The 23,151-nt window shown below is 46.2% G+C and overlaps 3 protein-coding genes and 1 pseudogene across 14 annotated transcripts in view; 3 read left to right on the top strand and 1 right to left on the bottom strand.

The window, feature by feature from the left end:
- Adcy3 (adenylate cyclase 3) overlaps positions 1–1,134 on the top strand; it is a 78,869-nt gene extending 77,735 nt beyond the window's left edge. For 4 of the 5 annotated variants that reach the window (XM_029484630.1, XM_029484629.1, XM_029484628.1 and 1 more), the window contains exon 22: positions 220–1,133. In XM_029484630.1, the coding sequence (XP_029340490.1) occupies positions 220–402 (183 nt within the window). In that variant the 3' untranslated portion in view covers positions 403–1,133. Of the gene's footprint in view, positions 1–219 lie in introns of all 5 variants that reach the window. The other variant, XM_021178608.2, reaches the window with a different exon arrangement.
- Positions 1,089–19,225, bottom strand: Cenpo (centromere protein O). 7 transcript variants are annotated; one of them, XM_029484631.1, is made up of 8 exons: positions 18,927–19,225; positions 18,706–18,832; positions 18,073–18,175; positions 16,685–16,851; positions 4,881–4,995; positions 4,164–4,423; positions 2,879–3,050; positions 1,089–2,266 (listed from the first exon to the last, which is right to left on the bottom strand). In XM_029484631.1, exons 3-8 carry the CDS (start codon positions 18,083–18,085, stop codon positions 2,130–2,132), a joined length of 864 nt encoding a protein of 287 aa, XP_029340491.1. In that variant the 5' UTR covers positions 18,086–18,175; positions 18,706–18,832; positions 18,927–19,225; the 3' UTR covers positions 1,089–2,129. The 7 variants fall into 7 exon arrangements, with proteins under 7 accessions (XP_029340491.1, XP_021034270.1, XP_029340493.1 ...); XM_021178611.2 differs by lacking the exon at positions 18,073–18,175 and having other exon boundaries at positions 18,957–19,225; XM_029484633.1 differs by lacking the exon at positions 18,073–18,175 and having other exon boundaries at positions 2,879–3,014.
- Positions 10,875–14,246, top strand: LOC110307253 (annotated as a pseudogene). Its single transcript, XR_002379372.1, has one exon. The product of XR_002379372.1 is annotated as a ubiquitin-associated protein 2-like pseudogene (transcript).
- Positions 19,166–22,344, top strand: Ptrhd1 (peptidyl-tRNA hydrolase domain containing 1). The gene is made up of 2 exons (XM_021178613.2): positions 19,166–19,452; positions 22,031–22,344. The coding sequence occupies exons 1-2, from the start codon at positions 19,201–19,203 to the stop codon at positions 22,199–22,201; spliced, it is 423 nt and encodes a 140-aa protein (XP_021034272.1). The 5' UTR covers positions 19,166–19,200; the 3' UTR covers positions 22,202–22,344.
- The last annotated feature ends 807 nt before the right edge of the window (positions 22,345–23,151 follow it).

Genomic DNA, 23,151 nt, shown 5'->3' on the forward strand with positions numbered 1-23,151 from the left:
ATTCAGGTTTGGGTGGAAACAGCCTCCGTTCGGTACAGAGTTAACAACTAAACTGTCTTGAACCTGTATCAGTGCCATGAAATGGTAGTCTGCTGCTTAAGTGACTGCCTGTGGGTCTCCCTCATGTGGGGCTGTAGCTACTGAGCTGTCCAAAAGCCCTTCTACCCCACCATCTTGGGCTCCCTCTTCTCTAACTTTGTCTCTGTTCTCCATGTGCAGGTGGTGGAAGAGACGCAGGTCATCCTTCGAGAGTATGGCTTCCGCTTTGTGAGGCGAGGTCCCATCTTTGTGAAAGGCAAAGGGGAGCTTCTGACCTTTTTCTTGAAGGGGCGGGACAGGCCAGCTGCCTTCCCCAATGGCTCCTCTGTTACCCTGCCCCACCAAGTGGTGGACAACCCCTGAGCGACCTCTGGCTCCACAGTGGTCCACATTGGAAGGGAGATTTTTTGGAAGCAGTGAAAAGCTTTGGGAAAGGGCAAATGACCAAGTCCTGGTGTCCCAATTATTGAAGTGCACATTCCCATAGACTTTAGGTTTCAGATTTCCTCCAGCCTTCCTGTGTGGATGTGAGCTCTGAGGGTGGCTATTCCTACTCCTCAGTGTGCCTGTAGCTTCCCCAAAGCACGAGTCTTAGGCATAGAACGGGAGCAGCCTTTCCAGAGCCTTTGTTCCAGCTCAGCCCTTCACCCCTAGAGAGGCCATGGCCACTGTGAGCAGGATGCCAGCAGAGGCGGAACGAAGCTGCCTGCGCTGGGGGCGGGGACCACCGGTTGGGCTCAGGGCTGAGAAGGCTCTGCGCCTGGCTGCTCCTTCCTGTCTGGTTAGGTCAATGGCCCTTGCCCCAATGTTCCTGATAATCTTGAAAGGTTCTTCTGGACCCTGTGTCACCTTAGTCACGTAAGCAGAGAGTGCAATATTTCCTTTCGCCTGGTTGGGAAGGGGGTTATTTCTGAAAGAAAAATATATAAACAGATCTTCTACATTTATATTTTTAACCTGTTCAAAAACCAACTTTCCAATATTGCCTTGTCTTCTGAGCTCTTGCTACAGTCGCCTTTGCTACTGCTTTAACAAAGAATCTGCAGGTGTTGATAACGAACAGGACTGTTTTATTAAAAGCTTTACTCAACTTGATGAGACTGTCGTGGCAATTCTGTTACTGTGACACAGACCATGAACCTTTTATTCCAAACCTGTTAGGGGACCATGGCTTACGTTCCATGCATTCTTCCTGGAGTTTGCTGGAGCTCCCACACATGGAGATTTCTAGGAAGCAGCTAAGTCAGAGTGAAGCCCAAATGCTGGGCCTGCGGAGTAAAGATCCTATTTGGGACTAGCAGAGAGAGAGGGCAGGAGTTGTAATGGGAGGGCGTGTCCAGCAGGCAGGCCTAAAGATGTCAAGAAGCCCTAAGCCGAGGAACAACACACACTGCACAGCAAAGAGCCGTGGTGAACGAGAAAAGGTACATTAACAGTCTCTAGGAAATGGGAAGAGGACAGCCATGCCTGGAACTTGCAGGAGGGAGCCATGACAGAGGAGCGTCCCCTGATCTATGTGCAGATTTCCAACAGTGTTTCCTTAAAAGGATTTTATGCATGCTGTTCTCTGCCCAACTGTTTTAGGAAACATTAAATACATAGAACCCCCAAGTATAAAAATATTCTCTCACCAAATAGTGGCCCAGCACATGCTGCTCCAAACCCAAGACTAAAAAACACTTCCCTTCTTAACCACAAGCCCTATCATGGATTTATAGCTTCCAGGAAAGCTAGAGATGCTTACAAAAGGTCTTCAGTTACCCCCATTCTAGCTGATTCCAGCAAGAATATATGCATACAATCAAGTCAGCACTGGTGCTTATAGGAGGAAGAGACATTCTGGAGCACTGGGCTGAGTGAACAGTGAACAAGCAGTCACTTTGGAGAACTGTCCCAACTGCCCAGTGCCTACACATGCGGACTTATCTATGTCTACACGCAAGCTCCCTGTCATTCCCATGACACGGGTATCTGTTCTCATGGTAGCATCCAGGCAAGCACTCTCCCAACAGCTTTTGCTGACTGGTCCTGGACTGGAGGCAGCACAAGTGTGTTCATTTCTGCTGTCCCCCAAATAGAGAAACAGTTTTTCAGGAGACCAGGTTCAAACGCAGCTTTTCGGTTTCTTTGGAAAATGAAGCAAACACCTGGTGCAGGGGCTTGGTACGGAAGAGCATCTGATGGGATGCTCTGTGCTCTTCCCAAGTAGGGGATGATGCCTCCACACCTAAAGAAAGAGATTCTGTCAAGCCCATTAATCCGACCAGGGGTGTCAGAACCCAGACTGCCACTCTCCTGGACCCACTGTAGCTCTAGAGAGGATGCCTCGCCAGAACAATTCTGAGAAGAGGAAGTTAGAAAAATACAAAGACTAGAACAATTTAAAACCTGTGGGCATGCAACTTGTGGCATTGTCAGAATACTGCCTCCCCACTCCCCCATTACTGCCCATGTCAGATTATTATGGTACCTCTAGGCAAGAGGAAACCAAAGTCTCCTGGCCAGCCCTGACAAACTGCCACCTACAGAAAATACCCTAGAGGGCTAAGATGCTAACTTCATCACAGACAGTCCTAGGGCTCTGCCTTAGTTTTCTATCTTGGGGTTGGGGAGCACATGGCTGTGAAAATTAACTGTAAGATGAAAGCATTCTGGCCAATCTGGGAAAGGAAAGGGATAGGATACTTAGCATTTACAAAGAGGAAAAACTGTGGAGACTATAGAAATTGGTGACTTTCTAGTGTGTGAGCAGAAGGGCTCTAAGTGGGCTACTTGGTGTTATCTCCATTTGCTTGAACTAGAACATGCCATTTCTTCAGTGAGGCATTGTTCCTCATACCTGGCCTTGTCACAGTGACATCCGTGGGAAGAGCTGCTGTGGGGTCCTCATACAGCAACCTGGCACTGAAGGAGAAGGTCTGGCATCTCTGTTCCACTTTATAGGTGAACGACAGCAAGTTGCACAGGGCGTTTCTCTGCAAAGGTCCCGTGAGGACAGCACAGAAATCACTCTACCGGGGAAGGATGGAGAGGGTGATTACTGCTCCAGAGGTACTGTGTGGTACGGGGGGCCTCTCCAGCCTGACCACACACAACACTTTGTCTCAATGAAACAAAGGTCATCGAGAGTCTGGCAGGAAGCACTTGCCAGTGGACGATCAGGGAGCAGGTCGAGGGACATACTATTTCTGCCAAGTTTCACCAAGATTATCTTGTGTGGAAAGACATTTTGTTTAACTGATACCTGGATAGAGGTGGAACTGCTCAGCTCAGGTCATTAATTCCTTTGTATTTACTTTTGGGTTTCCACCCTCAGAAGACAGGCCAGAATTCAGGAGACCTACCCAGTCCTCTGTGGTAATGGGCACCTGCACTACGTTCAGCACAGCATTGCGCATATAACATCAGAGTTCAAAATCCCTGCTGAATTAACATCGTGGAAACTGCCCATATTGTGATAAAAGTGTGAGGGTCGCCATTAGGACTGGGGTCCTGTAACCAGGGCCCATTCTACAGCATCACTCAGAGTTGCAAAAGGGTGGGAAGTCACTCGTAGGTAAGAAACAAGTACTAGAAAGCGAGGGGACAAGGCAGAGGTGGTGACACATGCCTATAACTACCCCTGGTGCCAAGGCAGGAAGACTGCTCTGAGAGTGGCTGGGACGTCACAGTAAGGTCCAGGCCAGCATGCGCTACAGAGTGAACACCTATTTCAAACCGGCTAGCCAACCAACCAACCAACCAACCAACCAACCAACCAACCAACCAACCAGAGTAAAGAAAAGGGAATGAACAGACTTGTGCCTCAGGCTTGGGGCTGTAGCTTAGTGGCAGAGTGCTCTGCCAGCACGCACAGGGCCTTCAATCTCCAACCTTGCCAATAGTCAATATAGTAAAGATGAAACCAGCTATGTTGGCACCCACTTGTAACCCCAGCATTTAGGAGGCAGGGGCAGGTATATTGGCTCAAGTGCCAGACCACCCTGGGCCACATATACAGCTAGGATTAGAGAACTCTATCAAGAATAAATGAGCTTTCTTCTTTAAGAAAGCATGGTCCTTTGTCTTCCTCTGAAGTCTGTCATGGGCAATAAAATTAGACACAGAAATCCCTACACAAATACCTCAAGTTGGTCTGCCTGGTATTTCCTTCCCGCGTAGGCATTTAGGTATTCCCAGAGAGTAAACAGGAAGCGCTGAACATCAGTCTGGAGGTGTGCTGCGGCTATCTTTTCCAGAGGGATGAACACTGGGATGGAATGGTGATGAATCCGGAGTGGTTTCTTTATGATGAGGTCCACAAAGTAGGAATCTAGTAGGTTCCCCTCAAAGGCTGTGCTGATGCACATGCAGACTCCACGACTGGTCAACTTCCCGCTGAGCCCTGAGCAAACAGTGAGCAACACCTCTCAAATGTCAGACAAAGGTCGCGGGTTGCCATCTGAGCAGACAGACACAGTGTGAACAGACACAGTGTGAACAGACACAGTGTGAACAAAGGCCGCTTCTTTTTATTCCGAGTTACAGTTCACGTGAGTTCCCAGTTTTCCCCACAGTTCTCTATGGCATTGATGAACAAATTACTATTTACGGTAAAACAGAGATTTGAAGTTCAAACTCTAACCACGACTATAACTTAGGCAAGCAGTAAAGAAAGTTCTAGCAGAGGGTCTAGCAAACGACTGTGAAGAGAAATGGTTCCAGCCAGCCGCCAACAAACCAGCATGTCAGCTTGTGTATGTGTGGTCGTGTGTGCACGTAAGTTCTAAGAAAGCAAGTCTAGCACTGATAATACAGCTAGCCAACTCACTCAGATCAATCAGACCAGACCAAAGTCCTACCTGTAAAGCGATATGCCTCCAGAATGGCTTTCACATCTCTCCACGCCCTTTCCAGAACTTCCTGTTCACTAATCACGGTTTTGCTTGGGTTTTCTTTGGCAGGCGATTGTTTAACCTACAAGACATGTAGCAAATCTGACTGGTTACATCATGAGTACCACAAAGTCTCCGCCACTGTCTGACTGAGTAACAGTAAACAGTTTATTCTGTATGGCATCAGAAATTGGTCTTTCTGTGACCACAGCCTCACAGGATGGATGCACAGAGAGGATGTAGGCCATGCTGTGAGGAATTAGGGGCAGAAACTGCTAGCTAATAAACCAGGTTTGATGGCACCAGAGAAGACTGTAGAGAACAAGAAAAGGTGAGAAGCAAGTCCAGGCAGCACAGGATGTGGAGAGCTAAAGCCAGAGAAGCTGTTCTCAGCTAGACTGTAGGGCTTTGTGAGCTGGGACTCCCCAGACTCGAACTTGCAACTACAGCCCAGCAGTCACTACCAGGCTACCTTTTCCTCAGAGGATAAGTGTGAGCTAGCTGAATTACCCAAATGAAATAAGCAAACAGAAAATGATGTGAAGGTATTAGAGAAAATCCAAACAAGACTGAGAAGAAAAAGGAAGACAAGCTTTGAAGAACCTGGCTTTCCTGAAGTTCTTTCTTCTCTCCTTCAGAGCTCTCTCTGACCTGCTGCACTCCAAGGCCTACTTTCAAGGAGGTAACAGCTGAAGACCCCTGCTACCACAACGGCCAAGATCTCACAAGAAAAGGAGCCCACGTCTGCATACAACCTAACACTTGCCAAGTCCAGAACTGCACGTGTGTGGCTATGTCTAAGAAATGACATAAAAGAAACCACTGATGGTTATAAACGCAGTGGGTAGACCTGTCAACACTTCCAAACTTGTGACTGTAGAAGGGCCGCACTCTAGACCTCTCAAGCAGCCATGTGCTAACTGCCTGCCTGAAGAAACAACACTGAGGTCTCTGGAGGAGGACAGAGTGGCTCAGAAGCTGCTGCCCATGCTCTCACACTCAACAGCAAGCATGGGGGCCTGATTAACTTGCTGCCAACTGACATAAGCCAGAGCAGTGGTCCTCAGCCTGCGGGCCCAGACCACTTTGGAGTTGAGCGACCCTTTCACAGGGTCCATCAGAAATACAGATATTTACATTACGATTTGTAATAACAGCAAAATTACAGCTATGAAGCAGCAACAAAAACCATTTTATGGGTGTGGTTGGGGGGTCACCAGAACATGCAGAACTGTGTTAAAGGGTGGCAGCATTAGGAAGGTTGAGAACCACTGGTCTAGAGTCACCTGAAAGGGGAACTGTTGCGGGAAATAATAAAAAGGACAGCAGGTTCCAGCTGGGTGTTCTCATCTCAGCTGACTCTCTGGCCTGGAGCTCCGGAGACGTCTCCACCTGACTTGCTAAGTTCCCCTGGTGGGTCGTTGCCACGCCAGCCCCATGCAATGACCACCCACCCTGTGGTTAGCTGTCACTTTTCCCAGTAACCTGGTAAAATTAAAACTCTAGAAGTTTATAATTAAGCAGTCAGATTTATATATCAATAAATTCTCAATTCACGAGATTCCCTATATAATAATCTCAAAGTCAATTGATAATGATACAAGCTGCCCACCTAGATTAGACAAATTATCCCAATTATCCTATCACTATATGATATTATAGCTATCTATGGCTATTTAAAACCACAAGGAATCTAAATTGTCCTGGTCATCCTCCATCTTCCTCCTCCCTTCTCTTGCTGTCTCTGCAACTCTTAGCTCTGCCTCCCTTTTCCCCATCCAATCACAGGCTTCTTGTTGTATTAATATTTAAAGTAATTGGGCAGGGAAAATCCTGCTACAGGGAACCTTAATTGAGAGAATGCCCCCATCAGACTGACTGGAGGCAAGTCTGTGGGGACATTGCTTGATTAATGACTGACATGAGAGGGCTTAGCCACTGTGGGCAGTGCCTAGCCCACAACTCCTGAGAGCAAGTTACCCTGGGTTGTATAACAGAGCAGACTACGCAGGTATGGTGAGCCAGCCAGTCAGCAGGTCCTCCACGTGCTTCAGTGCCTGCCTTGATTTCCCTCATCATAAACGCAAAGCTGTCAGAAATCAACCTCCCCTCCCCCCAAGCCTGTTTTGGTCATGGTGTGTCATAACAGAAACTAACTAATACACATACCAAAAAGAAACAAGCCATCCATGGTGGGGCAGACCTTTAATTCCAGCACTCAGGTGACAGAAGCTGGTGCCTTTCTGTGAGTTTGAGGTCAAGTCTGGTCTACATAGTGCGTTCCAGGATAGTTAGAGCTATGTCTCAAAAAAGAAAAGAACAACTATCATATAATGGAAGGAAAAGGGCTCATGGGTTCCTAGCCCTCCTAAGGATTATTCACAATGACTGAGAGAATGTAGCCCCTGGTAAGGTGCTCAGACTCCTCCTGTAAGCAAACCCTTACCCACACCCTTCTAAGCAACCCGATGAGAATCACTGGGTCACTACCTTAAAAAACAAAACAAAACAAAACAAAAAAAAACGTGGAAGGAGAAGGGGGACAAGTTGGGAAAGGGATGGAGTAACATTACATACATGTGTGAAATGTAAGGAAATTCTTTATGTACAATAATTAGAAGCTAGCAAAAACCTAAAAAAAATTAAGAAAAAGTGATTAGCCAAGTGGGTAGAACTTGCCTTTAATCCCAGCACTGCTGAGGCAGAGGCAGGTAGATCTCTGAGTTTGAGGCCAGCGTGGTCTTCTGAGTGAGTTCCAAGACAGCCAGGGCTACACAGAGAAACCCTGCCTTGAGACAAACAAACAAACAAACAAAAGAAAAAAGAAAAGGCGAGGTAGACATCTAGACTCAGGCACAGACCATGCCCATCAGAACACGTCAGAGGCCTACCTCAGAACTCTTCTACATCCTCCGTTCAGATGCCAAAGAGCCAAGTCATCCCTTCCTGCCTTCCCACTGCCGAGTCCCTGTGCCATGGGCAGGTAACTGCTGCTCAGGGTGAGCCCTATCAGCGGACAGGCACAGGATATGCCAGTCAGAACAGAGAACCTCTGCTGGACCAAGACCAGGCTAACGGCCAGGCAGTCTAGCCTCCACCTCTGATGGAGACTCCCTGGTGGACCAGAGGTCATAGCTACCACTCTACTCTACAAGTCGGAAAACCTAAAAGAAATGAACAATTTTCTTGATAGATACCACTTACCAAAGTTAAATCAAGATCAGTAAACAATATAAATAGAACTATAGCCCCTAAGGAAATAGAAGCAGTCATTAAAAGTCTCCTAACCAAAAATAAATAAATAAATAAATAAATAAATAACCAACCAACCAAAAACCCAAGGTCTGATGGTTTCTACCAGACTTTCTAAGAAGACATAATACCAATAATTCTCAAATTATTCGACAAACTAGAAACAGAAGGAACACTGTCACATCCATTTTATGAGGCCTGTTAGTTATTCTGAAACCCAAACCACCCACAGACTCAAAGGAAATTACAGACCATTTTCCCTCATGAACACTGATGCAAAAATACTCAATAAAATACTTGTAAACTGAATCCAAGAACACATCAAAAAGATTGTCTACCATGATCAAGCAGCTTCATCCCAAAGATGTAGGGATGGTTCAACATACAAAAACCTGTCACTGTAATCCACCATGTAAATAAACTGAAAGGAAAAAACCCACAGGCATCTCATTCGATGCTGAGAAAGCTTTTGACATCCAACACCCTTTCATGATAAGTCTCGGAGAGAACAGGGATACAAGGCACATACCTAACCACAGTAAAGGCAATACACAGCAAGCCTATAGTTAACATCAAATGAAGTGGAGAGAAACTAAAAGCCGTTTCACTAAAATCAGGAACAAGACGAGGTTGTCCACTCTCTATCTACATCATCTATTCAATATAGTACTTGAAGTTCTAGCTAGAGCAGGAAGACAACTAAAGGAGACCAAGGGGTACAAATTGGAAAGGAAGAAGTCAAAGTACGGAAATTTGCACATGATGTGATAGTATATGTAAGTAACCCCCCAAATCCTACCAGTTGGCTGGATACACGATTAACTCAAAAAAATCAGTAGCCCTCCTATATACAAACAACAAATGGGCTGAGAAAGAAGTCAGAGAAATACCCTTCACAATAGCCACAAATAATATAAAATATCTTGGGGGGACGAAGGGAGAGAGTACTGGGAGAGACAACTTTGATTGGGGAGGGGAGCACATTTTGGGTTCAAGGTAGAAACCTAGTGCAATGGAAACTTCCAGGGATCTATGAGGGTGACCTTAACAAAGAATCCTAACAATGGGGGATACAGAACCCGAACCAAACGTCTTCTGTAACCAGGTAAGACTTCCAGTGGAGACACTAGGGTGCCAACTCAGCTACAAAACCTTCTACCTACAAGTTATCCTGCCTACAAGATGTGCTGGGGTAAAGGTGGCACAGAAACTGTGGGACTAGCCAACCAATGACTGGTATAGCTTGGCTCATGCCATAAGAGGGAGCCACACTTGACACTACCTAGAGGTCCAGGAACCAAAGTCTGGATAGCCCAGAGACCTAGGATAGAACCAAACACAAATGGCAAACAAACAACCTCAACAAAATGATTTCTAATGATATTCTGCTATACTCGTAGATTGGAGGCTAGCATCGTCATCAGAGAACCTTCATCCAGCAACTCATAGGAGGAGATACAGAGACCCACAGCCAAATATTAGGTGGACCGAGTATCCTATGGAAGAGGAGGAGCAAAGGATTGTAGGAGCTAGAAGGGTCAAGGGTACCACAAAAACATTGCCCACAGAGTCAACTAACCAGGGCTCACAGAGACTGAAGCATATACCATGGAGCCTGTGTGGGTCTGACCTAGGCCTTCTGCATACTTGTTATAGCTCTGTAGCTTCATGTTTTTGTGGAACTCCTAACAGTGGAAGTGGGAGTTGTTTATAACTCTATTGCCTGCTCTTGGGACCCATTTTTTTCCTACTGAGTTGCCTCATCCAGTTTAATATGAGGTTTGTGCCTAGTCTTATTGCAACTTGATATGCTGTGTTTGGTTGATATCCCTCGGAGGCCTGCCCTTTTCTGAAGGGAAATGGAGGAATTGATCTAGGGAGGAGGGAAGGCGGGGAGAGGGAACTGGGAGGAGAGAACGGAGGGGAAACTGCAGTGGGGATGTAATAGATGAGAGAAGATTAAATTAAAAAAAAAAAAAAAGAAATTAAAAGGTAGTTAAATGAAACAGGTATGTTTTTATATTCATCAAAACAAGCATCAATGCAAAAAAATAAGATTAGAAAATCAGTATAGATATGTTACAGGAAAACACAAACATACAAACTAAAAACACCCAATATTCATGGGAATCCCAGAAATAGAATAAAGAATGCCACTGATACATTACTTGAAATGATAATGATCACATTTTTAATAAAAGAAAAACTTCAGGTACTAATTTAAGCCATCACCAAGCCAAATACAGAACACTACACCTAACCTCATTATGACATAAATCTATCAAACACCAAAGACAGAGAACATCAAATTATGGAAAAGCAAGCAAGCAAATTCAAACAAGAATATCACCTAATAAGACTAATGTCTAATCATGAAAATATGATAATATGGGCCTAGAGATAAGAGATACATCCTTAAAGTATGAACAAAAATGATGTCCTAACTGATCTCTCGACTCCAAATATAAAATGGGAAGTTTGTTTGTGTGTCTGTTTCTTTCTTTTTTCTTTTGAGACAGGGTCTCTCTAGTATGTTGCTCTGGCTGTCCTGGAACTCAGTATGTAGATCAGCCCGTCCTCAAGCTCAGAGATACGCTTTCCTCGGCTTTAAGAGTGCTGGGATTAAAGCTGTGCACCCTGCCTGGGGTGTCAGTGTGTAGGAGACTGGGTATTCTTCCCTGTAAATGCTGTTATTTGTATATACTGTAAATGACGTCGGTGGGCACTAACCGAGCCGGGGGAACTGGGAACTACCTCAGAACCAAAACCAGACACAGCCCAAGCAGCGGCCACAGACCACTACAGAGCAAATTCGACTTGCACAGGTGATTTCGGATCATAATGATGCTGACTTTGAGGAGAAGGTGAAACGATTGATATCACAGGCAAAAACTAGGACGCATGTGTGATTGCTTTGCAATGGAGATGTCAACTGAGCTATCAATGTTCTCCTGGAAGGAAATCCAGACATGCATTCCTGGGAGATGTTTGGGAAGAAGAAAGGAGTCTCAGGACAGAAGGATGGTGGACAAATGGAATCTAATGAAGAAGGAAAAGAAAACTGAGACCAGGTCAGAGACTATAGTCGGTGACGTGGTGGGCCACCAAGATGGGGGTGTGGGGTAGGTGCCAGCCATGAATGAGAGTTTCAGGGCCAGGAAAATGGATTGGGTGGCACTAAAAGTGGAGGGCCTTCTGGAAGAGGCACAGACAGAGGCAGAAGAGGCCATGGTAGGTCTGGTAGGCGAGGAGGAAGGTTTTTTGCTCAAGAAATGGGAACCTGTAGCCCAGCTGACTATGCAGAGCCAGCCAACACTGATAACTATGGCAAAGCAGTGGCCATACATGGAACAACACTGGCCCCTCTGAACCAGACTTGATTTCATTGGGGTTGAGGGGTCAAATTATCCCCGAAAATGTGAGATTGCTCCTGGTGCATGGAGGACGGCAACAGAAGACTGGGGAACTGAAGACTGGAATGAGGATCTTTCTGAGACCAAGATCTTTACCGCCTCTAATGTGTCTTCAGTGCCTCTGCCTGCGGAGAATGTGACAATCACGGCTGGTCAGGGAACTGACCTTGCTCTTCTGTTGGGGAAGACACCATCTTCAATGGAAAATGATTCATCTAATCTGGATCCATCTTAGGCTCCTTCCCTGGCTCAGCCTCTGGTGTTTAGTAATTCGAAGCAGAATGCCGTATCACAGCCTGCTTCAGGGAGTACATTTTCTCGCCATAGCATGGTGAGCATGGAGGGGAAAGGATTTGGTGATGTTGTGGAAGCTAAAAGTGGCCGTACAACAGGCTCCCAGTTCTTGGAGCAATTCAAGACTGTGCAGGCCCTTGCTCAACTGGCAGCTCAACATTCTCAATCTACCACCTCCTCTTGGGATATGGGTTCAACAACACAATCTCCATCACTGGTGCAGTATGACTTGAAGAGTGCAGATGATTCGACAGTGCACAGTCCTTTTACAAAGTGCCAGGCATTCACCACATCTTCAACCATGATGGCGGTATCCCTTCAGGAGAAGCTACCCTCAGTGGCTCCCTCCACAGCTGCACCACCTCCCCCCTCTTCTCTTCTGCCAAGCAAATCCACCTCAGCTCCACAGATGTCTCTGGGGTCTTCAGACAACCAGTCCTTGAGCCCTCAGCCGGCTCAGCAGAAACTGAAACAGCAAAAGAAGAAAACCTTCCTGACATCCAAGATTCCTGCTCTGGCTGTGGAGATGCCTGGCTCAGCAGATAGCTCAGGGCTAAATCTGCAGTTTGGGTCAGAGCCTGTCCTTTCTGATTATGAGTCCACCCCCACCACGAGCGTCTCCTCAAGCCAGGCTCCTAGTAGCCTGTATACCAGCACAGCCAGTGAGTCTTTATCTACAGTTTCATCTATTCGGAGTCAGGAGTCTGGTTATCAGAGTGGCCCGATTCAGTTGACAACTTACACCTCCCAAAATAACGCTCAGGGCCCTGAATATGAACAGAGATCCACACAGACATGGCAGTATCCCAGCTCCATCTCTTCATCACCCCAAAAGGACCTGACTCAGGCTAAGAATGGTTTCAGCTCTGTGCAGGTCATGCAGTTAGACCTTGCAAGCTGTTGAAGGGGCTACAAGCTCTGCAGTGAAATCTGAATCACCTTCCACTTCCAGTTTCCCCTCTCTCAGTGAAACAGTACCTGCAGCTTCCTCACTGACAACAGCCAATCAGCAATCATGCTCCTTAAGTGACTTGAGCTGCTTAAGGAGACTCCAAATAACACTACCACACAACATAGCAGTGTATCATCTACACAGCAGAATGCCCTTTCATCATCAGCATCTTCTGGGCATGCTTTGACATCCACTCTTGCATACAAGTGTGGAGAGGGAGGTAAATCTACGTTTTTCCTCCAGCACTTTCTCTACCACTGTCTTTGCAGTGGTACTGTCTGCAGGCACTGTCTTTGCACCTCCCCCACTGGTCAGTGTCTCCTCCAGTCTGAATGGTGGCAGCTGTCTGGGCCTTAGCCTGGGCAGCAACTCTACTGTCACAGCCTCAACTTGAAGCTCAGTTGCTACAACTTCAGGAAAAGCTCCTCCCGACCTTCCCCCTGGAGTCCCGTCATTGTTGCCTAATCCATATATCATGGCTCCGGCCGGCCGGGGCTGTTGCATGCCTACCCGCCACAAGTGTGTGGTTATGTTGATTTACAGATGCTCCAGACAGGATTCCCATTGGATTACTACAGTAGTCCGTTTCTCACACCCACCACTCCACTTACTGGAAGGGATGGTAGCCTGGCTAGCCACCCTTACTCTGGCGACCTCACCAAATTTGGCTGTGGGGATGCTTCCTCCCCACTCCAGCCACAACCTTGGTCCAACCCCAACAGAACCAGACGCAGACTCATCACACCACACAGCAGACATTCCTGAACCCGGCGCTGCCTCTTGGCTATAGGTACGCCAGCCTGCCATACTACACAGGGGTCCCGGGCCTCCCCAGCACCTTCCAGTATGGGCCTGCTGTGTTCCCTGTGGCTCCTACCTCTTCCAAGAGCATGGTGTGAATGTCAGTGTGAATGCCTTGGCTACCCCTTTCCAACAGCCAAGTGGATATGGGTCTCATGGACACAACACTGGTCTATCAGTCACCTCTAATAACATGAGCATGCCAGATATCTCGGGTTCTGTGTACTCCAAAACCCAGTCTTTGAGAAACAAGAGTTTCATTCCGGTACTCCTGCTGCCTCCTTCAACTTGCCTTCAGTCCTAGGAAGTGGAGGGCCCATCAATCCAGCCACAGCTGCTACCTACCCACCTGCCCCCTTTATGCATATTCTGACCCCACATCAGCAACCACACTCTCAGATCCTTCACCATCACCTGTAGCAGAATGGCCAGATGGGCAGTGGGCAACGTAGCCAGACCAGCTCCATCCTGCAGAAGCCCCAGACCACCAACAAGTCTGCCTACAACAGCTACAGCTGGGGGGTCAACTTAGGACCTGACCCTCTTCTCCTATCCCATCTTCTGAGAGGGCTTCTCAGGTTTAAACTATGGAAACAGCATCAAAGAGAGAAAAGAATTTAGGGCGATTCTGCTGATCCACAACCCCAGAAGCCCATCCCACACCTCAGCTTCATGTCTGTCCCATCTCTATACCATCCCACCCTGCTGCATGTATTATAGGGTTTGTATTTTCTTCCCCTCCCCTCCTCTTCCTCCTTTTCTCTCTGCATTCAAGATTATGAAACTTGGCTTTTCCTTCACTTCTTCTTCCTGTTTATCCTGGTGAGGTGGGAAGGTGACCCCCAAATATACATCAGCCCAACAACAACAACAACAACAAGACGTGCACCCTATCCAGTCTTCAAATGCATAGCTGTACAACAAAACACTCAACTAGAAACAACATCTAAAAGACAAAACAAAACACTTGAGAGGTTACTAAAACTATTGCTGTATCATTATAGCCCAGGCTGGACCTGGACTCTGGATCTTTCTTCCTTAACCTCCCCTAAATGCTGGCATTATAAGGCCTGTGCCACCACGATCAACAGGATGTTTTATTACTGATTTATTTTAATTAGGTTTAAGCAGCTCACACTGTGCCCAATTCACACATCTTTAAGACAAACAGAGCAGAGCTCTGTATCTGCCACACACATCACAGCCTGAAATTCTCGCCCTCAAAAAATAAGGGCGCTGTTTAACAGACCAATGGAACCAAACAATCTGGAAACAACCCATGCCATACAATGAGACAGCACACACAGTAATCTATTCTATAAAGACTATCTCTGAAAGGCAAAGCATAAAATTACACAAATACCACCATTATGGTGTCAGGTCAAGATTTATGAAACAGAAACACAGTGCTAAGTTTCAAAACTGATTTCCATTTGCAGAGATGGAAGACGAACCATAGACTAAAGGAAAGAATACGAGCCATAGACTAAAGGAAAGAATTCAAACCCTAAATATGTAAAGAAAAAATTCCTAACTCATGACATACATACATACATACATACACTTCAAAGGTCTTGGAAAAAAATACTTGAAATTCTCCAGACTCAGATGTCCTAGAATTAAGGCGTGTACCTAATAGAAAAGTGCTGTGTTTTCACACGATACGATAGCAAGAAGACTCTCACAGCAGAATCCTGACTCCAAAGTGAGATAACCCAGATAACCCACGTGGCGTTGTCCACGACAGGCCGTAAACCACACCTGCTGAGCACCGATGGTGGCGGGTGTGTGTGTGTGTGTGTGTGTGTGTGTACAGACTGCAGCTCTCAGCACAACAAGTCAGACAGAAGGACTGACACTCTACAGCTGCACCAAGTTCAGGGTGTGGGGACACTCACTCTGAGGCCAAAACAGCAGGAAGACTGACTGCAAGGTCTGTGCCAGCTTGGGTTAGAGTGACCTCAAGCCTGGCTAAGTAACAAGATTTAAAACAATGCTCAAAAACAGATAAAAACCATTCTTGGTAACAGAAACTGGATCAGTGGCTACACTGAAGGGCATGATTTCCAGGAGGCAAACCGACAACCCTGGGTTCGGGTAATAGCCTGTGGTTTTCATTTGGTTGTATTCCCTTAAGACATTCACTAGCTTTTTCACATTACATATTTGACTTCAATAAAAAAACAAATTAAAGAAAAGAGGAAGAGTGTGAGGGAAGGGAAGGAGAAGGCAGGAAGGCTGGCTCTATGGGTAAATGATGGCATCACGTGAGTGATTACTGACTGCCTTTGGTCAGGGAAAGAACGGTACATTTTGTAACATGTAATCGGCCCTGAAGGGTTTGTGGAAAAATGGAAATATTAAATTACTGTAATTATCCTCGTATCCAAAGCATCCGGCAAGTACTTCCCACCGCTGTTGGGAACGCTTAGTACACAGCAAGGAGACACTAGGCCCAAAGACAACAGGAAGGAATATCTGAGAGATCTGCTAACTGAGCCTCAGTAACTGTGGAGGAAACCAGAACGAAGGACTGGCCAATGTGTGCCATGAAATTCTGAGACTGGGTAACAGAACATTGGCACCGATGGTAAAATTACAAACGGCTCAGACCTGCTGAGGTTGAGGTACCAGGCTCAGGTGTTTATGGGAGAAGGCCGAGGAGACTGTTACAAAGAACACCAAGAACTAGCCTGCCTCCTCATCACCACCTGACAATTAGTAGTTGATAGGTTGTTTTGTTTTTGTTTTGTTTGAGACAGAGTTTCTCTGTATAGCCCTGGCTCTCCTGGACTCACTTTGTAGATGAGGCTGGAGATCCACCTGCCTCTGTCTCTCCAGTGCTGGGGTCAAAGGCATGCGCCAGCACTGCCTGTCTAGTAGTTGATACTCTTAGCTACATCTTTACACGTCTGATTATTTGATGAATCAAAGACTTGAAATCATTTCAGTATGATCTCAAGGCAAGCATCCATGCAGGGTTACCGAGCCTGAGGCTCCCCGCTCACTCGCAGCTGCGCTTCACACCCCTGTAGAGCCAACGCTGCCTTTCTACTCACTCTGGCTCGCCACTGCTTCACTTCTGCCCTCAGCTTATCTCGTTGTTGCTGCAGTTCTCGAATCCTGGTTCTAAGAGAACTTTCCTTTTTTTGAACTGTTGGTTCTTCAGACTTTCTATTCGATATGTTCGTTTGAGCCTCTAGTCTTTCCAGGTGAGCTAAAACACCTAAAGAAAGTGAAAACAGACAAACAAAACACCCTTCATAATCTGACAAACTGGCAAAGCATACTCTACGAAGGAACAGTTTGCTGTGCTAAACGCTGACCAAAGCAGCAACTCAGGGAGGAAGGGCCCATTTCATCTTACAGGTTACAGTCTGCCATGAGAGGAGTCAGGGCAGAAGTGTGAAGCTGGAACTAAAGCAGAGGGAGGAACAATGCTTGCTGGCTTGCTCAGTTTGTTTTTTATACATCCCAGGACCACCTACCTGCCCAGGAGTGGCAAGAACTCAGGGCAGGAACTGAAGCAAGAGACCATAGAGCAACAAGCTTATTAGCTTCCTGCTACTGCTCAGTTAGCTTTCATATACCACCCAGGACCACCTGCCGCAATGGGTTAGGTGCTCTTCCATTAAGAAGCAATCCAAAAAACGCCCTAAAGAAACTGCCCATAGACCAATCTGATGAGTAAATTCCTTAACAATTGAGGTTCCCTCTTCACAGGTTGCATCAAGTTGACAACCAAAAACAGTTGTCACAATAGATAACTCATATATCTAGGACATATTTATTTATTTATCTGTTTATCGAGACAGGGTCTTTCCTACACGACTGGCCCAGAATCCACTCTGTAGATCAGGCTGTCCTTGAACTCACAGAGATCCACCTGCTTCCACCCAGAGTGCTGGGAGCAAAGACATGTACCATCACAACTGGTCTGCCATAAGTTTATAAAGCCACAGCCCAGACAACCAACCCAGAGACCATTAACCTCTCTGCTGACCACTGCTGTAAAACACCCCCTAATTAGTACGCTCATTTGAAGAGAAGGAGAGACTCCTGATTTGTCTATTGCTTGCTTTGTGGGCAGCAGCATTTCATCTAAGCCTGCTTATCACAGAAGCACAAATCGAGGGTGGGAAAGGCCGATTCTCCATGCTTTCCCACAACCCAGATGAAACCTCCCTAGAGAAGTCCAGTGCTTCACCTCATGTAACTAGTTTCCTTAGGCAGATCCAGTATTTACTCTGCAGGGTTCACAAGACTATACATTCACAAAAATCCATTCTTCATTTGTCTTGGGACAGCCCAGACCTGGCTCATTCATCTACCCAGCCGAAGCTAGACATCAAATTACTAGTGTATAGCTCCTTTTAAAAAACAAACAAACAAACAAACAAACAAACAAACATGCATAAGATCAAGAGAGAGCCACAGTAGGCAGCACCTTGGTCCTTCATTTGCTCTTCTTCCCGTTACTGACTCCTGACTTCTTTTATTTCCTCAGGAGCCTGAGCACAGCAGTTTCGTCTCTCTGCTGTATCCGGTTCCTCTCCATGTTCACACAATAAGCAGTGGTAATTGCCAAGCAGATAGAGAAAACCAACATAATCATAACTAAATGTTTCAATCTTTTGGATTGAAGAGATGACAAGGGAACTGGAGAATAATTGACCTGTCGAAGTTTGATGATTATTCACAAACTTTCACTCATCACTTGTTTTAGCAAGGTGTGGTGATACACAGAAGGGCAAGTTACAGGCAAATTTGGGATTACATAGTAATTTAGTTCTAGGGTATGGATTATACTTGATTGCAACATATTTTTAACAATTAAGTCATCAAACTTTTAGTTTTTAGTAACAATTTCAACCCACATGATGCTTTCACATTAAGTTTTGTTTAAAGGAGAAAGAAAATGAGGCAGAGCTATAATGTGTCCAAGCCACAAAATTTCTTAAGGCAGAGCCCTGGATCAAATCCATATCTAATCGCCAAAGTTACTGCCCTACAGTGCCCCTTCCTTTGCAATAAAGTCTGGAAAGACTGTGGTACAGAGAAAGCCAAACCCTTTGAATACCTCCTTTGCACTCTCTGCCTGGACACAAAGTATTTGCAGACTCCATCTCCTCTTCGGGTTCTCAAGTGTTTTTTCTTACGATGCTAGACGTACAAGGCAGGATTAACATGGACCCGAACGCCCTTAACTGTAAATAGGAAAAGACACGCACTCACCAATCTATTGCCACTGTTGCCTGACAGTCCCGGGATAAGCAAAGTGTCCCCGCTGGCGTCCCTTACCTTGGACTGGTCAGCCCTGTCCACGCCTACCTCACCTCCGTGGCCACTATGGTCCAGCCGGGCTTCCTCGAACACCCAAAGAAGCTGTACAGTAATGCTAATCTGTCTACCACTGGGTCTTGCTTTCTCGCCAAAGCTCCCTCACTCAGGATGCAGTTTAAGAATTCCCGCCGAGCGCAACTGAAGTCACAACGTAACCCACTGATCCCAGAGTGCTTTGTGCTTCCGCCGTACAGGAACATGGTGGCGCCCACAACTCCACACTAATCCCAGCATGCACCGCAAGGTACGTCCGGCCGGTCTGATGATCAGGAAGATGGCATGCTCTGGGGTGGAGCCACAGATCCTTGTACAGTACTTAGTATTACGAAAGGATCTATCTCAGGCTCCCTTTTCCTGGCCCACCGGCGCACTGGTAGCGCAGGCTTGTCACGCCGCCACAGCAGCCTTGCACCTTCATCGAGACCATCCGCACACGGCAGCTTATCTCCGGGAGCTGGGGCGCATGCGCAAGGTGGTTCTCGAGGTGAGGCTTGGGGAGTATCCGGAGGGACCCTAAACGGGGGTGAGGTGCCGAGGCCGGAAGTAGATCTGCTCTTGGGCCCCACCCTTAGCTTCCGGAAGTACGTGTGGCATGATTGTAGGAGGGATCACTAAGAGTTTGGGAATGGTCTCCGCTACGCAGTGAACCTTCCCTTTGGCAGAGCATCACTGTGAAGAACCTACGCAGACTCTGCTATCACAGCGTTCACCAGAAATTGGTTGTTCCAGTGTCCCTTAGATCCCTGGGAACGAAGCTGGGGAAAGCGTGGCCCTTATGCCTGTGCACCAATCTGCCTTTTTTTTTTTTTTTTTTACATATTTTTTTAATTGGGTATTTATTTCATTTACATTTCCAATGCTATCCCAAAAGTCCCCCACACGCTCCCCCACCCACTTCCCTACTCACCCACTCCCACTTCTTGGCCCTGGCGTTCCCCTGTACTGAGGCATAGAAAGTGTACGACCAATGGGCCTCTCTTTCCGCTGATGGCCGACTAGGCCATCTTCTGATTCATATGCAGCTAGAGACACAGCTAGAGACACGAGCGGGGGGGGGGGGNACTGGTTAGTTCATAATGTTGTTCCACCTATAGGATTGCAGATCCCTTTAGCTCCTTGGGTTCTTTCTCTAGCTCCTCCATTGGGGGCCCTGTGATGCATCCAATAGCTGACTGTGAGCATCCACTTCTATGTTTGCCAGGCCCCAGTATCGTCTCACAAGAGACAGCCATATCTGGGTCCTTTTAGCAAAATCTTGCTAGTGTATGCAATGGTGTCAGCGTTTGGAGGCTGATTATGGGATGGATCCCCGGATATGGCAGTTTCTAGATGGTCCATCTTTTCGTCTCAGCTCCAAATTTTGTCTCTGTAACTCCAATCTGCCTTTTAAAGCTGGGCCTAGCCGGGCGAGGTGGCGCACGCCTTTAATCCCAGTACTTGGGAGGCAGAGGCAGGTGGATTTCTGAATTTGAGGTCAGCCTGGGCTACAAAGTGAGTTCCATGATAGCCAGGGCTATACAGAGAAACCCTGTCTCCAAAAACCAAAAAAAAAAAAAAAAAAAAGCTGGACCTAAAATTAGCACTGCCTTAATGAATATTGTTAGTAAGAAATAGAGGCTGTTTATTTAAAAGGAGAAATGCTCAGTGAGTGGGGAAAAGGAGTGTTTTTCAGAAGCTCTGAGTCTCAAGTCTCCTGACATTTACATAGCATCTGCTTCTCTAGAGAAATCTTTATTCAGGAAAACAGAGGCAAGGGGGTGAGAGTGGAGGAACCTACATCTGTGTTCAACTTTCTGAGGGGTCCTTTCCCATCTTGGGGATTTACACCCATTTGATTAACCTTTTTTTTTTTTTTTTTTTTTTTAAAGATCTACTTAAATTATGTGTAGGTGTATGTGTGTCTGTGGGACATAGGCACGTGAGTGCAGATGTCTTCGGAGGACAGAATAGGGTGTAGGATCTTCTGCCGTGAGAACAATGCAGCGTGGGTTCTAGGAACTGAACTCTGGTCCTCTGGAAGAGCAGCATTCCCTGGACACGGAGCCTCGCCTCAGCTCCTGGACTAACTCTTAAGGGTTAGGACCATATGATATTCTTTACCAGAAAGCCTTCTTCTAGATCTCCTGGAATTTAAAAAAGTTGTGTTTGTGTCCAGGTCAAGATCCTATTGGCCTTAGATCCTATTCTGCTGACCAAAAAGCATGTAATAGGGTAGATTAAAAGGGTTGGTGGGTAAAGGATTAAAAGGGCTCATTGGGTAAAGGCATATATATGCCACCAAGTCTGACAACCCTAGTTCTATCCCTGGACTCACTTGATGGGAAGAAAAAAACAAATCTTACAAGTTATTCTCAGTGTGCACGCATAATATAATATTCTAGTTTGCTTTTTGTTGCTGAGAAAAATACCATGGCCAAAAAAATCAACTTGGGAAGGAAAGGGCTTATTACACCTTACAGGTTACATCCGTCATCTGGAGAGGCCAACGCAGGAACTTAAGGCAGCAATCTTGAAGCAGAAACCACAGAGGAGCACTGGCTCTCCTGACCTTCAACTATCTTACTTATACACTTTAGGTCAATTTGCCTAACGTGGTACTGGGATGGTACTGCCCACAGTGGACTGAGCCCTCTTATATCAAAAAGTTGAGAGATGTGTCCTGCATCAACTTAGGCTTGGGCCTGAGGGGATGAGAGAGGGAGAAGGAAAGTATATGTAATTTTAGAAATCTTGCCAGTGATCAGCAGAGTCACAGATAGCTTAAGGGTGAAGGTGAGCTGCAGTAGGCACCAGCCATAGGGAACTAGAAACTATATAGCAGAATTCAATACGAAAGAGAATTGCATTTTATTAACAGCGTATCAAGCCTCCTTCTGTCCCTTCCTAGTCACTTCTGTAAGATCCTAAAAAAAGGAAATAGCAAACCAATGGGCACAACTGTTGCTCTACAATTCTTTGGTGGAGCCACAGCTCCAGTTAGAGAGCCCCTCCCCACTCCTGTGACCTTCTGACACTTCCTAAATGGGTCATTCAGTCTGCGTTGTGTGTTCTGCAACTTGTAGGCTGCTGATGAGACAACCTTGAAGGAGCTGGCTGAGACCCTGCAGCAGAAGAACATTGACCACACGCTGTGGCTGGAGCAACCGGAGAATATTGCCACGTGCATAGCCCTGAGGCCATACCCCAAGGAAGAAGTGAGCCAGTATTTGAAGAAGTTCCGGTTGTTCAAGTGACTGAAGTCCTGGTAGAACTGAAAGTCAGCTGCCATCCTGAAGCATTGTGGATTCCTTTCAATGCTGCTATACTCTTCCCCTCTAGTTATGGTGGTTTCTTAAGAACCAGCACAAATGCAAATTAAAGCTCTCATTAATAAGCACCTACTGCTATCATCATCATCATCATTGCCATGAAGTTCAAGTGAGGGGAGTTGATAAGCATCACTATTATCTGTGGGTCATCGCTGACACACAATGCATTTTCTGTTGGGAATTATGGACTTCAGGTCACTCAGGTTTAAAATGTTGCCTTTGAGTTCCTTACCTCCCTCCCCTCTCTCTGCTCCCCATTTTCCTCTTCTTTCCTTGATGTCCCATGACTGGCCTCCAGTCTCTAGTGCCATAATAGAATGCTTCTTTTCTTCCTCTCTGACACTTAACACATCACCTTCACAAAGTCTTACCAGCCAAGAATTATTCCCCTCCCTAAACATCTGTACATGACAGGACACTGTCGAGAATCTCCTGTCTCAAGTTTGTACAATAATTCTTACCATTTATTCTCTGTCAATGAATGCTGACCATCCAGTGGCTGGGCAGAAGAGAGAATAAGGGTGGGACTTCTACCATCCAAGGGACTGGGAGAAAGGAAGCAAGTTGTAGATCTGCCACGGGGAAAGAGAAGTGAGTTCTTGAGAGTTCAGCAAAAAACAGAAGTATTATTGCTATGTTGGCTGTGAGGTAGCCAGATTAGCTTAGGGGGTTAAGACAGATCATTTGACTGCCCCAGGTGAAGTTTGGAAACAAATCTTGGTTTCTCTGTGTCATTATTGGGAACTAGCTAGGATAAATAATTCATTTTACATACTTTGACACAGGTTTTGGGGATTAAACTCAGGTTATCAGGTTAGTGTGACAATTTTTTTTAACCTATTAACCCATCTCTCAGTTCAACTATTAAATTATAT

The sequence above is a fragment of the Mus caroli genome, chromosome 12, assembly GCF_900094665.2.
Source record: "Mus caroli chromosome 12, CAROLI_EIJ_v1.1, whole genome shotgun sequence".
Taxonomy (NCBI): Eukaryota; Metazoa; Chordata; class Mammalia; order Rodentia; family Muridae; genus Mus; species Mus caroli.